This window comes from Myxocyprinus asiaticus, chromosome 29 (genome assembly GCF_019703515.2).
Source record: "Myxocyprinus asiaticus isolate MX2 ecotype Aquarium Trade chromosome 29, UBuf_Myxa_2, whole genome shotgun sequence".
Taxonomy (NCBI): domain Eukaryota; kingdom Metazoa; phylum Chordata; class Actinopteri; order Cypriniformes; family Catostomidae; genus Myxocyprinus; species Myxocyprinus asiaticus.
In genome coordinates this window covers 36266385-36281098 of record NC_059372.1, presented here as the reverse complement: position 1 = coordinate 36281098, position 14714 = coordinate 36266385, and the positions used below count along the sequence as shown (strand labels likewise).

The following is a 14714-nucleotide window of genomic DNA, read 5'->3' as shown; positions in this document are numbered from 1 at the left end:
AAACTCACTTCTAGCACCTGTACAATCAGCACTGGTGCCCTCCAGGTATGTGTGCTCTCCCCACTACTCTTCTCCCTCTGCACCAATGACTGCATCGCCAAGGACCCCTCTGTCAAGCTCCTGAAGTTTGCAGACGACACCAATGTCATCGGCCTCATCCGAGATGACGATGAGTCTGCTTACAGAAGGGAGGTTGAACAGCTGGCTGTCTGGTGCAGTCAAAACAACCTTGAGCTAAAAACGCTCAAAACGGTGGAGATCATTGTGTATTTTAGGAGGAACACCCCAACACTGTCCCCCCTCACCATTCTAAACAGCACTGTGGCAGCAGTGGAGTCATTCAGGTTCCTGGGCACTACCATCTCACAGGACCTGAAGTGGGAGACCCACACTGACTCCATTGTGAAAAAGGCCCAGTAGAGGTTGTACTTCCTTCGCCAACTGAGGAAATTCAACCTGCCACAGGCGCTGCTGATACAGTTTTACTCAGCAGTCATTGAGTCTGTCCTCTGCACTTCAATAACTGTCTGGTTTGGTTCAGCTACGAAACCAGACATCAGAAGACTGCAAAGGACAATTCGAACTGCTGAGAGGATTATTGGTTGCCCCCTGTCCCCCCTTCAAGAACTATACACTTCCAGAGTGAGGAAAAAGGATGGAAAAATCACTCTGGACCCCACTCACCCTGCCTACTACCTTTTTGAACTGTTGCCTTCTGGCCGACGCTTCAGAGCTCTGAGCACCAGAAGCGTCAGGCACAGGAACAGTTGTTTTCCCTCAGGCTATCCATCTCATGAACAGTTAAATTGCCCCATTGAGCAATAACTATGTGCAATACACAGTTTAGTCTTTCTTATATTTATCCAACACAACCAACCTCTTCCGCCATTTCATTCCTCTGAAAAAAAAAATAATAATAATAAAAAAAAAAAAAAAAGTGCACTGTACATAACAGATTTGTATTTGCACTGGACATAACAGATTGTATTAGATTTGCACTACCCATGTGTATGTGTGTATGTATGTATGTGTGTGTCTGTACGTATCTGTTTTTGTATTGTTTTTTTTTTGTTTTTTTTATGGTTGTACACTGGAAGCTCCTGTCACCAAGACAAATTCCTTGTATGTGTAAGCTTACTTGGCAATACAGCTCATTCTGATTCTGATTCTGAAAAACAGATCATGAGGATTAAAGATGGACACCCTTATCTTTTATTATATAGCTGACAGTGGGCATCTTGCAAGCTGCAGATCTTCTATCCATGGACAGTGGTGGCACCTCTGACCCATACGTCAAAGTTTTTATTCTACCTGACAAGAAGAAGAAGTATGACACCAAGGTGCACAAGAAAACCCTCAACCCTGTCTTCAATGAGACTTTCCACTTTAAGGTGCAGTACCTATTTAATTGACTCATTCGTGTCAAAGTCTGTGTCACCATGAAATGTTTTTGCCTGTTTTATCATACATCAGGTGAAAGTTGTTGGTACGTTCTCTTACAAAAGTAATAGCACATATCTCTTCAACAAGCCACAAGATTTAAGGCATCATTTAGTATGCACTTAAGTGTAAAACTTAGGGTTAGGGGTTTGTTCAAATCCCTTAACGTAATAGTATGAGCAATATTAATTGTAATCCTTCCCATTCCAAATTCCACGACTAATTAGTAACTTGTATCACCCTAGTCTAGAAATACATCTCTGTTATTAGACAGAGACAAACCCCACTTAACTTAAAACTGAAAAAAGTTTCTACATGTTCTCTTATTCACAATGATTCTGTCATTCTTAAAACCTTATGTTGATTTGTAGATTCCGTTCAATGAAATGGGAGGAAAGACACTGGTCATGTCTGTGTACGACTTTGACCGTTTCTCAAAGCACGATGTGATTGGTGAGGTGAAGATTCCCATGAACACCCTGGACCTGGCACAGCCCATTGAGCAGTGGAGAGACCTGGACAGTGCAGAGAAAGAAGAGGTACAGTAAACCTGTCCTTTATACGTTACTCCCTTCACGTTAACTACAGTGAGCATCTGTCGAGCACTAATAATAATGTTATTATAGTTAATCAACCGGCACTGCTAAGCAGCTGTTACCTAATGCTTTTCTTTTCGTATCTTAACATATGTTCATGATAGAAGTTGCATTATTCCCTAGTGATACACTAGTGAAACACTACTGATGTAAATTTCTGAACAATTAGGGCTGTCAATCAATGAAACATTTTAAATGAATTAATTACATGATACACTGTAAAAAGAAATCCTAATAAAAAACAGTTAACTACTGGCAGCTGTGGTTGCCAGCATCATACTGTAAAAATATTGTGTGTTACTGTTGTTGAAATTAACAGCTACATGTAGATAAATTGTTTTTTCCAGCTACAGTATTCAACTGTAATTTAGCAGCATATAGCTGTCAGATTACATACTAGTTACTGTTATTTAAATTAACTGCTAAATTCCCAACATGCACTGCGGCATGAAGCAATTACATGGATTTTTTACTATTCACTGGTTTATTTTGCAGTTGTTTTTGTTACTTGTTACTTGTATTTTAATGTTCAACTTTTACTCTTTTTATGTAAAAGTAACTTTATTGTTTGTCACCATTGTTAGGTTTTGTATGCCGAGTGTTGATGTCTGTGTGTCTCTTGTTTACAAATCACATTACGATGTACGTTCGCCAAAAATAACAAATGCATTATTGATGTTAAAATATATGGTTCAGAATGTCACTATCTTTCACCAAGATGGTATCAAGGTTTTTAACCCCTTTATATGTACCATCACGCATACGTGACAGTAAATAACTGGGCCCCGCAGAGTAGCGCCACACATGTGTTTCTGCAACAGCCAGTTACGTTACAAGCTGTCAGATTCCAATCGGTTTTTGTGCCGACACAGGGAATGGTCAAGCGTCTGTAGTTTACATTGGTTCTTGTACGTCACATGCCCAAATGTCATGATGTCAATTTTGGGAGAACTACACCTTTAAAATAACAGCAGTTCTCCTTTTTGAAACACATTTCTCAACACTACTGCGACTCTGTTCCATTCTATTGTGCTCTGTCTCGCTGTTTCTGAATATAAGAACACATTTTAAACAGATCCTTACTATTTCTGTACTGTCTGCTCTCAAGTATGGTTTATCAGATCAGGGTAAACTAAATGTGTCATATTTTACAGCATCATTTTTTATAATTAATTGTACTAAATTAACGTGTTAAACTGACAGCCCTAATAAAAGCCTGTTATAGTCATCAGCTTCATTTTCTCCCAACACACATAGCCTGAAAAGCTTGGCGATATCTGCATCTCTCTGCGCTACGTACCCACAGCTGGAAAACTCACCATCTGTATCCTGGAGGCTAAGAACCTGAAAAAGATGGATGTTGGAGGACTCTCAGGTACACACACACACACACACACGCACACACACGCACATACACAACGCATTGCCATTCTCTATTTTCTGTCTCTCTAGAGAGTGGGTGGAGATTTTAAACTCCATCTGATTTTTGCCTGCAGTAGCATGAATATGCGTGCATATGCCATAACAATGCAATGATATTTAGATTTTTTTTTTAAATCTTATCAAAAGGACTGCGCTAAAGATATATGTGCATGTTTAACTAATTATTTGTTTTGATATTAATGCATCATGTTTCTGGCAGACACGCACAGCAGGCTTCAGTGCTGCAGCACTGTATTTGTGTCACGCCTGTGCTTTAATGTCAGCGGTAGCCATGCAGAACAGATAGCGCTCACGTGCTGACTCTGCAGTCCTCTGCTCGCGCTGCGCCATGCGTCTCCCTCAGCCAGGCCTCACTGCTGCCATCTGCTGGTGGCTCTGAGAACAGCAGCTGTGCAAAACACGTTGCAGGCAATGTAAGATAATGGAATAGAACAAACATGGGTCCAAAACATTCAGTCAAGATTTAAGTTTGAAGAATTGAGTGAAATTTAAAGTGATAAAGGAAACCACTAAGTCTTAGTCTATATTTAAATTTGAATTGTGTGTGTTAACTTATATTCTTGGATTTTAATTTGTGATATAACGGGAACAGAAGTGGGCAGCGGAATGAGGCGGAAGAAGAGTGAATAAAGCTGACCAAGTTCCGACACAGACTAGACTGATGCATAACGCTTATGTAATTAACTTACAGGTGTTTTCCAGCAAGCCCACTTGCTAAATGAAGCAAAAAAAAAAAAAAAAAAAAAAAAAAGAAAGAAAGGAAAAAGTGCCCAAACACCCACTAATCAGATTAGGCTGGTTTTAGTTATTATTATTATTATTATTATTATTATTCAGCAGGATATTCTGGGTAACAATAAATATAAAAAAAAAATTGCTAGAAAATGTATTCAATTTAATTGATCTCGTGCAGAAAGAGAGCTTAACCTCTGAATAAAAAACTTTGCTTGAGTCACCAGCTTTAGTCGCGAATCATGAGTCTATCTGTGGAATACACGGTGCTAAAGCTTCAGTACAGTTCTTTCACTGGCAAACAAAATACATAACAGAATGCCAAGTTAAAAACATCTATATAAATGTACAATTGAACATGCTGTGCCTCTATAGATCCCTATGTGAAGATTCATCTTCTACAAAATGGAAAGCGACTGAAAAAGAAGAAGACGACTGTGAAGAAGAACACACTGAACCCCTACTATAATGAATCCTTCAGCTTTGAGATTCCACAGGACCAGATGCAGGTACAGCTTGCAGGACTCAAAACAATGGTTTACCTTGTTTGTGTTCAGTCAAGCTCACATGTCAATGTTTTTTATTGTGGAATCGGTCAATCAATGTCATGCCGTCCATTGCATAGACTACTTAAAGACACCATTAAAAATGGCCCGTTGAGCACAGTTTTCTTTCCTTTGTTTACATATTGAAGAGCTTGTCCAAATAAATAGCTTTTAGTTCACATCATCCCATTGACTCGTTTTAAGCATAAACGTCACTGAAAACAAGAATAATTTTGCTTCTCAATCAAAAATATCTTGTTTTAAGAATGTTTAGACACACTGTAAACCTTAATAAGTAAGCAGAAGAAAAAAATAAGGCAGTTTTTGTCTACACATGCATGTTAATTGCTCTTAACCTGAAATATTGAGTAAGCCAACTCATACATTTTGATGGCACTTAACTTCAACTTTGGCTGAACTTAAAATTACCAAATAGTTTCAAATTATATATTTCTAGTATAGGAAACATACTGAAACAAGCTAGCAAGTACTAAGTGATTGCTAGCTTGTTAAATGGTAACACCATGCTTTGTTTAGCATTGCGATTGCTCAATGAGTACAGCAACATCAGCATACTCAGGGTTTGAGTTGAGGGGGGATGCGAGGGGATGTCATCCCCCTTGTTGCAATAAATACCAAAAAGCATCCCCCTGGTAAAACCACCATCCCCCCTAACCATCCCCTTTAGATTTAATTGTGTCACGTATTACTTAAAACTAATCATGCAAGTAAAATATTTAATTTTCTATGTTTGATAAATAACAGACTTTAAATAAGGGCGGTCAGCCGGTCAGAATTAGATTTCGACATGTGTGGGGTTTCCAAGTTTCTATAAGTGACATCCCTCAATTAGATCTTCATACTTGAACAGTTTGGAAATATTCTGCCTGGGCAATCTGGCAACCATGAGCACACGAGTTCTCTCTCCACTGCGAAAAGATGCCGGTTTTCTGAAAACACTGGTATGTCAGAGTTTAGCCATGCATTGATTTGTCCTTCATAGTTTTCACATGAAACTTACACCACTGAAGGTAATGCAAGTTTTCAAAAGTTTCAAGCACTTTCAAAAATGGCCAAGAAAACAGTTCAAGGAAATATTTTGTCTTTCATTAAAAAGAAGAGAACAGAATGTAAGATACTGCTATGATGAGTGTACAGTTACAACATGAAAATGTTTTTAATTCAACCAATTTTCAGGGTTTTGCCCATAAAATACTTTTTTACCCCACTGTTTAAGCATCCTTCATAGAAACAGCCCAAACTTCCTTTACTAGTTCAATTATTGGAGTAGAAAAAACTGCTTTTCTGTGACAGTGGGCGAGCGATCTAGAAAAAAAAAAAAAACATTTTCATGATATTAACATGGACTCTTTTCACAAAATTCATCATAAAATACAGTAACGGAGGGTAACGGGTGCATATTATGGCGATATGTCATAAGGGTCAATGAAGTGATGCTCATTTTGTCCAGATCTATTAAATTAAAAATACATGAAATAAAAAAATGCAATTCACACAAACCATTTACTTGAATAGACCTCTTCTATGATGAGCATATTTTCAATTTCTGAGAAGTCATACTGATATTTTTTTCTGGGGCTTAAGTGAAAAATGTCATGTGGTGTCGAGACACAGTAAAAAAATTCCTGAAAAAATAAATGTTAGCATGTCTAGTGCAGAATAATCTTTAATTGTTATTTCTTAAAAAATGAAACAGTGAAACTATTTTGTTCTAAAATATAATTCATATTTGAAAATGCTTTTGTCATTTTTATGGAAAGGCACATTTTGTTCAAGTCATGTGGTGTAACCCTGAGACAACTTCTTGATATTCTTGACTCAGAAATTCATAATATTTATAAAAAATATATATTTTTCTTGAAAAATGTGTTTGAAAACTTTTTGGGAAATCATTGATGAAGTTGTTTTTACTCTCATGTATTCAAGGTGCAAAGAAAGTATGCTATAAAATGCTATAAAGTTTTTCAAAATGTATGAAACCAAATTTGACAAAGATAACATTTCTGAGAATATGACACAAGTGTTTTAAACTAGATTTTTGAAAGATTTCTCATTTTAACGCCTTGGACAACCTTGTCAATGACCCATAAGTATTAGGATGTTTTGCAGTGTCTCGCGCAAGAGCGCCGTGCTTTAAGATGCTTTCAGAGATTACGCTACAAATAATCATTATCCATAATTTTTATGAAATTAGAAGATTAAATAACTAAAATCATGGACGACCGACAAGCTTGAGTTCGGAGAAGTAAAAAAAGTTATTTTCATTTATTTGGTCAAGAAAACATTCGGTTTGTCAAAAGTTTATATTATTGCATCTATAACTTCACTGTTATTGTTCAGTAAACATTTTTGTATCAATCTGATTTACTTTCTCAGTTATGGACCAATTTTAAAGCATTTTTAGTAGATTTTTTTTCCCCCTACTGGAAAATGTTTCTCTTGATGTTTAATTGATATAGTGAACATAAATTATAGACCTACAATAACACAGTATCTTATAGAATCTTTTTGTTAACAAAATGTTCTGGCTTGGCCCGCATGCCCCGAAGATTTTTTTCCATCTGGCTCACTTGTCTTTGAAGTTGAATAATCCTGGTTTACAGTGGGTTTTACTGGAAATCAAGACAAAAATACTTAAAACAACAAAACTACAATTTTGATTTCATGGAGTCATTTTGAAAATGAATATTGGAAACCAGATTGTAGAGACTATTGCTTACCTTGCAGTATCTGTCCAGTTAGACTATGCTGAGTTAATCACAAGTAATGTTTTTTTTATAGAAAATTCAAGCTGTGGTCACAGTGCTGGATTACGACAAGATCGGCAAGAACGATGCCATTGGCAAGATCTGGGTGGGCAGCAAAGCGCAGGGCACTGAGCTAAGGCACTGGTCCGACATGCTGGCAAACCCGCGGCGGCCCATCGCTCAGTGGCATCCACTCAAACCCGAGGAGGAGGTGGATGCTTCGCTAGCAGCCCTCAATGCCAAGAAGTAATCCTGCCACTTCCCTTCTACTTCCTCCCCTACTTCCCTACTTGTCCTCCTTCCTTTCTTTCTTTCACTTTTCAACATGCACATCATCTTCAACCATCAATCAGCACTGAATTACAGCCATAGGCCACCAGACTAGACACTAAAGGTATCAAAAGAAGATGATTGGGTCGCATCAACAGCTACAACCCAACACAAATGAGATCAAGGTTGTGTTTGATTTAATAAGGAAGCTAAAGAAAGACTGTTTCGACTACTATCAATGCTCTTCAAGACCAGCAGATCTCATAGGTCAGTATGTCCTCTAAGAACAGTGTTCTTTGTGGCACAGCTTGGAGTTTGTACATTTACACCCAAAAATCCAATAGATCAACAGCATTCCAAAGTTTTGCATCGGGTACCAGGGATAGAAACACACTGCCTCTTCCACTGCCTAATTTTAACACATTCCTGCTAGATTCTCTGGTCATCTAGATCAAATCAGTTACTATGGTTGAGTCTGAAAGGACAATGAAAAATGGTTTAACATTATTGAAAAAAATAATATTATATATATATATATATATATATATATATATATATATATATATATAAATGGGATTGGAGAGATAGTTGGACTAGATGCTCCTGACCCAACAAGAAGGAATTTTTCAGGTGTCATTGATTATACTGCCTGCAAACAACCTCTTCTTCGATTCTTCTTCCACTGCCCAATGTCCTAACACACCCTGACAAAAAGGAGACAAGCCTTCAAACATCACGAAATAAGCAATTCTTAGCTTCCAGGGATGTCTCCCTGTTAGCATCCGCATTTGTTTCTTTGCTTTAATTTGTTGTATTAAATGTATTCTGCCTGAGCACTTTAAATGAAAGTGTGTTTTTGTTGTAGTCAAGCACTTTGTTTTTATCAGTATTTTTACCTACAATTGGGAGTTTGTTGTTTTGATTTATGTTTTCGGTGTTCTGGGCCCACTCATTAAGAATTTACAACAGTATTTGTTTTCATGGTCGATTGGTTTAAACCAGAAGTTCTTACAAGAAGTGAGAGTTTGACAGAGGGCACTGTTACATGTGTACTTACACCACATCTTACCAAACCGCTGAACTTATTTGCACTACTGGAACTACATTCTGTATATGTTGCTCTAGCAATTGCAATCTGTACTTTAGTGATGGTGCATTCTTGATGCGAATTTGTCAGAATTTGCATTTGCTAAAAAAAGGGAACTTGTATAATTTGAAAGTTGCTTTAGAGTGGCTTAGAGTGTTTGAGTCAGTTGTTGTGACAATGTACATCTCAGCATATAATTGCATTGATGAACTAAGACTAAATGATAAAGAACAAAATTTGGATCCTCATATTGCCTGGAGAAACTCTTTTGCCAATGATAACACCTTGTGACATAGTTTCAATTATCAACTTGTTGGGAAATTTAGCAAATTACAAGCCTGAAACTGATCAAAATTTATTTTTGGGCATAATTTCTGGCATATAGACTTTTACAGTAAATCAGAAAGAGACAAGAATGATTTCTGGGGAAAATAGTTGTACTTGCATACAGTAACCCAGTTTAAAAGAAGCAGCTTTTCTGACAGGCCATGTTCAGTTGCAATAACTCTGTTGTAGTTTGATTGTGAAATAGCAGGTTTTTCCACACACATTTGCAGTGCAGTCTGACATTTTTATGTCTCTTTGCAAGCCTAATGAATGTGTGATTATTTATCATTTATTTATCACGTATAATTTGTTTATACAACTTCATCGTTTTTTAGTGATGTCTTCTTTTAGGGATCAGTGTTATTTTTACTGTTATTGTAGGTTATTTTTTAGGTTATTCTCTTACACAAATGTGTCTCATATTACGAAAAGTGTGCACAAAGAAATCACAACTTACATCTAACGCCCCTTTTCCCAAATCCATGCTGTCGTTTTACCTAAATATGCATAGTTCCAACTTTATGATACTGCATGTTACAATAAAAAAAAAGATGTGCATGTTTCAGATGTGAAGCAAAAAATATATTGTGTACCTAAGTAGGTGTTCTTTGTCATTTTAATAACAAAAAGAAGGGGGTAAGATACTGTGTATATTTTCTAATCAAATCAAATATGTATTTATTTTCCATGAGTGGGTACTGGAGAGAATATGAACTATACTAGACTAATCTTCATTTTCAGATTCAATCCATACCTGAACATCATGAGCAAATATGTTAAGTGCTTTGTGTGAACTAATATAGAATGAAAACGTAGCCGCATGCTTGCTATCTACTAATGTTGTTAAGGGAATTTTTTTTTTTGTTTTAATTCATTTACATATTTATTTATTTCAAATGATTATCTTAATTTTATAATATTTGTACAGTAAGTCTCTTTGTCAAAATATGCTTCTGGAAAGTAAATACTTCCATAGGGGGCTCCAAGTCTGAGTATTTTCCCCCATCTTATAGGACCAATGATGCAAAGTTTTGGATCATAAAATATATATATATGTTGATAAGTTGATCAAGTTTTCTTTTATCATATTACACTTTATTATCATTTTTGTCTTTTTCACAATCAGTGCCAATAAGAGAAGTCACGTTTACTGCCATTTGATCTGACTTTACGTCATTTTTACGTGATTTTTTCGGACCAACTGATTCCCTTTGGCAACAAAGTTGCATTAGCACAATAGTATCAATCATGTTCTAGAAAACTTGGAGTCCCCATTGTTTTCTAAAAGCATTTATTTATTAGATTGTTACATAATAACAGCGTTTAACTAGCCAATAAACAGTAAGTTTGTGTGTGAGAGTGTGGATAAGATAAAGCCATAAGACTTGAGCTGATTCCTTGGAGCTCAGCTAAATAGATGTATTTAATATGATTCTAAAAATATCTCCTTTCATAGGCCTGTGTATCTCCTCACATTCCATTTAGTCTGTCAAGCTATGGGGCCACACTGTTTCCTAAAAATGGGCTGATTTAACATTGTTGGCAGTTTAACTTGCAATAGTCTCTAAAAAATGTGTGCTTTTTTTTTTATTATTATAATTTTTTTTATTATTATGTATTTCTTTGAGTTTTGTAAATGCCTTGATTTAACAAAAAGTGTGTTAGGGAAGTTTGCTTTTACAAACACTTGTGTGGTTGGTATAGTTGTTTCCACTATGTATGTACACACATGCATTTATGTGCAAAGGGCAGTTTAAAAGGGTTGTGTAAGCATGGAAATATACTGTCATTTAAAATACAAAGTACCAGTTGTTTTTAGCCTTTTAATAATTATTTTATTAATAATTTTCTGATTTAACTTTAACAAACAATTTATATAATAAATTATGGAGTAATAAAAATAAAATGTACTAAAAATTAATTATTGATACAGGAAAATGCTACTTATAAAAGTAGACCCTTTAAAGGATTATTTATTAATTTATATATTTCAAATTTTAGGAAATGAAACAGAATTCTGCAGAAATTAACTTGTCCAAGTAACTTCAAACAGCATTACCAGAAAAGGAATTTGAATGTGTGTGACTGCGTTCAACAATAATGCATAGGTCCTTTAATAAATAATCATTTGTTGTTATTTAATCGAGCACTGCCATTCTGCCTATATGGCAGCATGCACAATGAACATTTATTTGAAACATTCCTAATTGTCAACCACAGAGTTGTTACTTGCAAGCAATGATAATTCAGAGCAACGCTAAAAAGGGTAAATGAGTTGCAATAGTTTTGATTCAGTTCCTCAAAATGTGTACAAACTTCTGACTGATTCTGTCTGCAGTTTGCTCTTAATTTAGATCAGCTTACAGAAGCAACTCAAGTTATCGCTGTAACTCTCAGCAAGTATTTTACGGTGTACAAATGAAAGAGAGACTGTTCTAACAACCATAGCAGAGATGTTTTCACAATTTTGTTGATTTCTTTGGATGCTAGCCAACAAACAAAACAGCAAAAAAGGTAGCACTGTACAATAAGGTTGTATACGTTAACAAACATGAACAAACAATGAACAATATCCGACTTTTACAGCATTTATTAATGTGAATTTCTACATTTATTACTAAATTTAAAGTTGTATATAGATGTATTACTGTATGAACAAACATGAATGCACAATAGTACATTTACAAATTAACATTAACCAGTATTAATAAATGATGTAAAAAACTACTTTTCAAGCTGCCTAATGCATTTACTAATGTTAACATACAGTATAGTACCTTTTTGTAAAGTGTTACCGCAAAAGAGCTGATGTCTTTATATTTGCTTTTGCATAGTCACATATCTAAGCAAGTGTTCTTTTTTCTTTCTTTCTCTTCTCTTGCACCTTTCACTCTGCTTATTTGGAATTGTACAAATTATCTTTTTTTCTATTTGTGGTATTCTGTTCTTTAAGTCAGTGGGAGACTGTGAGGGTTTGGCCCTCAGGCCTGTTTGTACCCGTTTCAGTGTTCTTGTGTGTGCGTGTGTGTTCATGTCCGTAATGTTGTGCCTAGTGTGGATCAATCGCATGCTTTAGCCTTGATGGGACACTTTGACAAAACGTTGCTCACAGACTCTCCCCATGACCCCCTAGTGGACAGTACATGAGCATCGGCAATCCTTGTAAAGACATAAAGGGAACCAAATAGCTCTACAGATTTATCATATGTGTTACCAGCTCTGTTCTGAAACAAATGATAAAAATAAAGGCCTTTTAATTACACTTATTTCTGTCTGAATGTGGATTTGTTGAGTAATATACAGTAATTAACACAAATTCCACCATGGGAATATGGCATCATATAAAAACTAGGAAGTAACACTTCTTGTATTTAGTATTTTAACAATAATTCTAATTAATACATGAATAATAATTCCATTATTATGTTTTTATTTGTTTTATTTTAAATATTTTTAATAATATCAATTTTATATAGGTAATTTTCAAATGTCATCCATATTTATTTGTTACATTTTTTAGAAATTGAGCAGAATTGTTAGACTAATTTTACTCACCATTGCCAGATTTTGGCCCACAGTTACAGCTGGGCATCTTTTAAGATGCAGCCCATACAGATACGTTTATTAAAATATATTTACATTAGTGGCTTTAAAAATATGTAGAGGTCTAATAAGAAATTGGATGTCATTGAACATTGATTTTTAAATAGTGTGCATAGCTGGCACACAAATACTAAAATATAAATAACAGAATTCGTTCAGAAGCTGATAAGACCATTTTGTGAATATCACAGACACTAAAAACAAAATAACACTGACATTCTAGAGAAATTAAGAGATCCTAAATGTTAATAACAATGTATTGTAAATGAAGTAGGCTGGTACTGTATAATAATTTCAGAGGCTGATCTGACAATGCAAGCAGGCTAATCATAAGTCATGTGAAAACATGTTCTTCATATTTTACAGTGTTATTATTAATAATTAGAATAGGCAAACAATTAACACAATCATAAAAAGTGCTGTGAGCATTGGTTCAAGATTACAGGTTGAAAATGGTGGAAAATGAAAATAAAATACACAAAGCATTTGAAAATTGCATAAAAACAATACTAGTGATGTGTTTTGTTTTGTACGTATGCACTCTTAATTAAAATCTGAAAAGCATAAATAAATATAAGACACATTCAACAATGGTGTCATATAACAGTTCTTATTACATATATAAACACTATAATCAAAAAAGTAGACAGAACAACAAAGACTTTGAAAAATGGGTTGACATGCACAGAGAATAGAGTAAAAGAGTGACATCATTTCTCAGTGAGAACATGTTGTTTAAAAATCAAATGGCAGAACTTCAGAAAAGTCACCCTGGACCAATTTAGAACAATTGGATCGGATTGTGTGTGATCACATACTATTCAAAAGAATTGCAGTTTGTATAGATCTTCCCTGCAAAAAAGACCAGCAGTTGGTCACCATCATACAGTATGTTATGTTTTAGATGCTGTTGTGTACCCATCAGGCATCTTAAGTAGCTAAACCAGCAAGACCTCCTTGGTAAACTAGCTCCACTAGAAAGACCAAGCCAAGTTTTGCTGGTGAACAGCATTGCTAAGCTGGTCCACCAGATAGAATGCCTAAACCAGCTTTTACTGTACAAGCATGAAAATTCTAGGCTGGTCTTTTTAGCCTGATTTAGAAAGATTCCTACTCTGATCTTTAAACTTTCAGATTTTTGAAAGGACTAATATGGCAAAAACATTAAATTCATTTGACATGTGGCACTTCCCAGAAACCAACACTGTGGATACAGTGACGCTTGTATTGAAGAACCCTGCTGGAAATAAAAACAGGTCATACCAGCTTGTGGTTATGCTGGTCAACCAGTTCAAGCTGTGTTTTTAACATCATTTACCATGTCAATCAGATCTCCACCAGTTTCAGTCTGTCAGCTCACACCAAGTTGATCAAGATATCAGGTCAACCTCAGCTTTACCAACAGGCAGTCCAAATGGTAAACCACCTATATGACCAACTTCAGCAAGTTAGATTCCTTGTAAACCCAGCTACCAACCTAAGCAGGTTTTAGCTGGATTTCCAGCAGGGTAGATCTCTGGTTTTGTGGAGATATATTTACCTTGGAGATGATACATTAAGAGAACTAGCACAAACCCATTACTAAGTATGATACTGGTCAGGTTGATGTATAGTATATGGAGGGACACTTGAAGCTCTGTGGTTTCTCTGATTTGGTATCTCTCTATTCAGTGTTAAACCAAGTGTTTCTCTCTGCTTCATGTTCATCCTCACTTGGAAAGTTTGCTGATGACTCTGATTAAGGCTCCATTCTCATCGTTCAGTCGCTGGTTATCAGACTTGAGTTCTGTCAAAACCTGGAATTGACAATGAGAAAGGGAAGTTAGGCTTGTGTAAAAGAACCCTTTTGATTATTAACTCAAAAAAATTAGAAATGTCTGCAATCAAATAACATTTTAAAGGT

The 14714-nt window shown here is 35.6% G+C and overlaps 2 protein-coding genes across 7 annotated transcripts in view; one reads left to right on the top strand and one right to left on the bottom strand.

The window, feature by feature from the left end:
- LOC127419960 (synaptotagmin-2-like) overlaps window positions 1-12474 on the top strand; it is a 128476-nt gene extending 116002 nt beyond the window's left edge. For all 3 annotated transcript variants that reach the window (XM_051661822.1, XM_051661823.1, XM_051661821.1), the window contains exons 5-9: window positions 1224-1391; window positions 1812-1979; window positions 3294-3411; window positions 4587-4720; window positions 7559-12474. In XM_051661822.1, the coding sequence (XP_051517782.1) occupies window positions 1224-1391; window positions 1812-1979; window positions 3294-3411; window positions 4587-4720; window positions 7559-7774 (804 nt within the window). In that variant the 3' untranslated portion in view covers window positions 7775-12474. The remainder of the gene's footprint in view (window positions 1-1223; window positions 1392-1811; window positions 1980-3293; window positions 3412-4586; window positions 4721-7558) is intronic.
- A 580-nt stretch (window positions 12475-13054) lies between these two features.
- Window positions 13055-14714, bottom strand: part of LOC127419971 (protein phosphatase 1 regulatory subunit 12B-like) — a 28193-nt gene continuing 26533 nt past the window's right edge. For all 4 annotated transcript variants that reach the window (XM_051661840.1, XM_051661841.1, XM_051661839.1 and 1 more), the window contains one exon: window positions 13055-14607. Coding sequence is in view for 2 of the 4 variants with exons in the window: in XM_051661839.1 (XP_051517799.1) it covers window positions 14521-14607 (87 nt within the window). In the remaining 2 variants the exon portion in view is untranslated. The remainder of the gene's footprint in view (window positions 14608-14714) is intronic.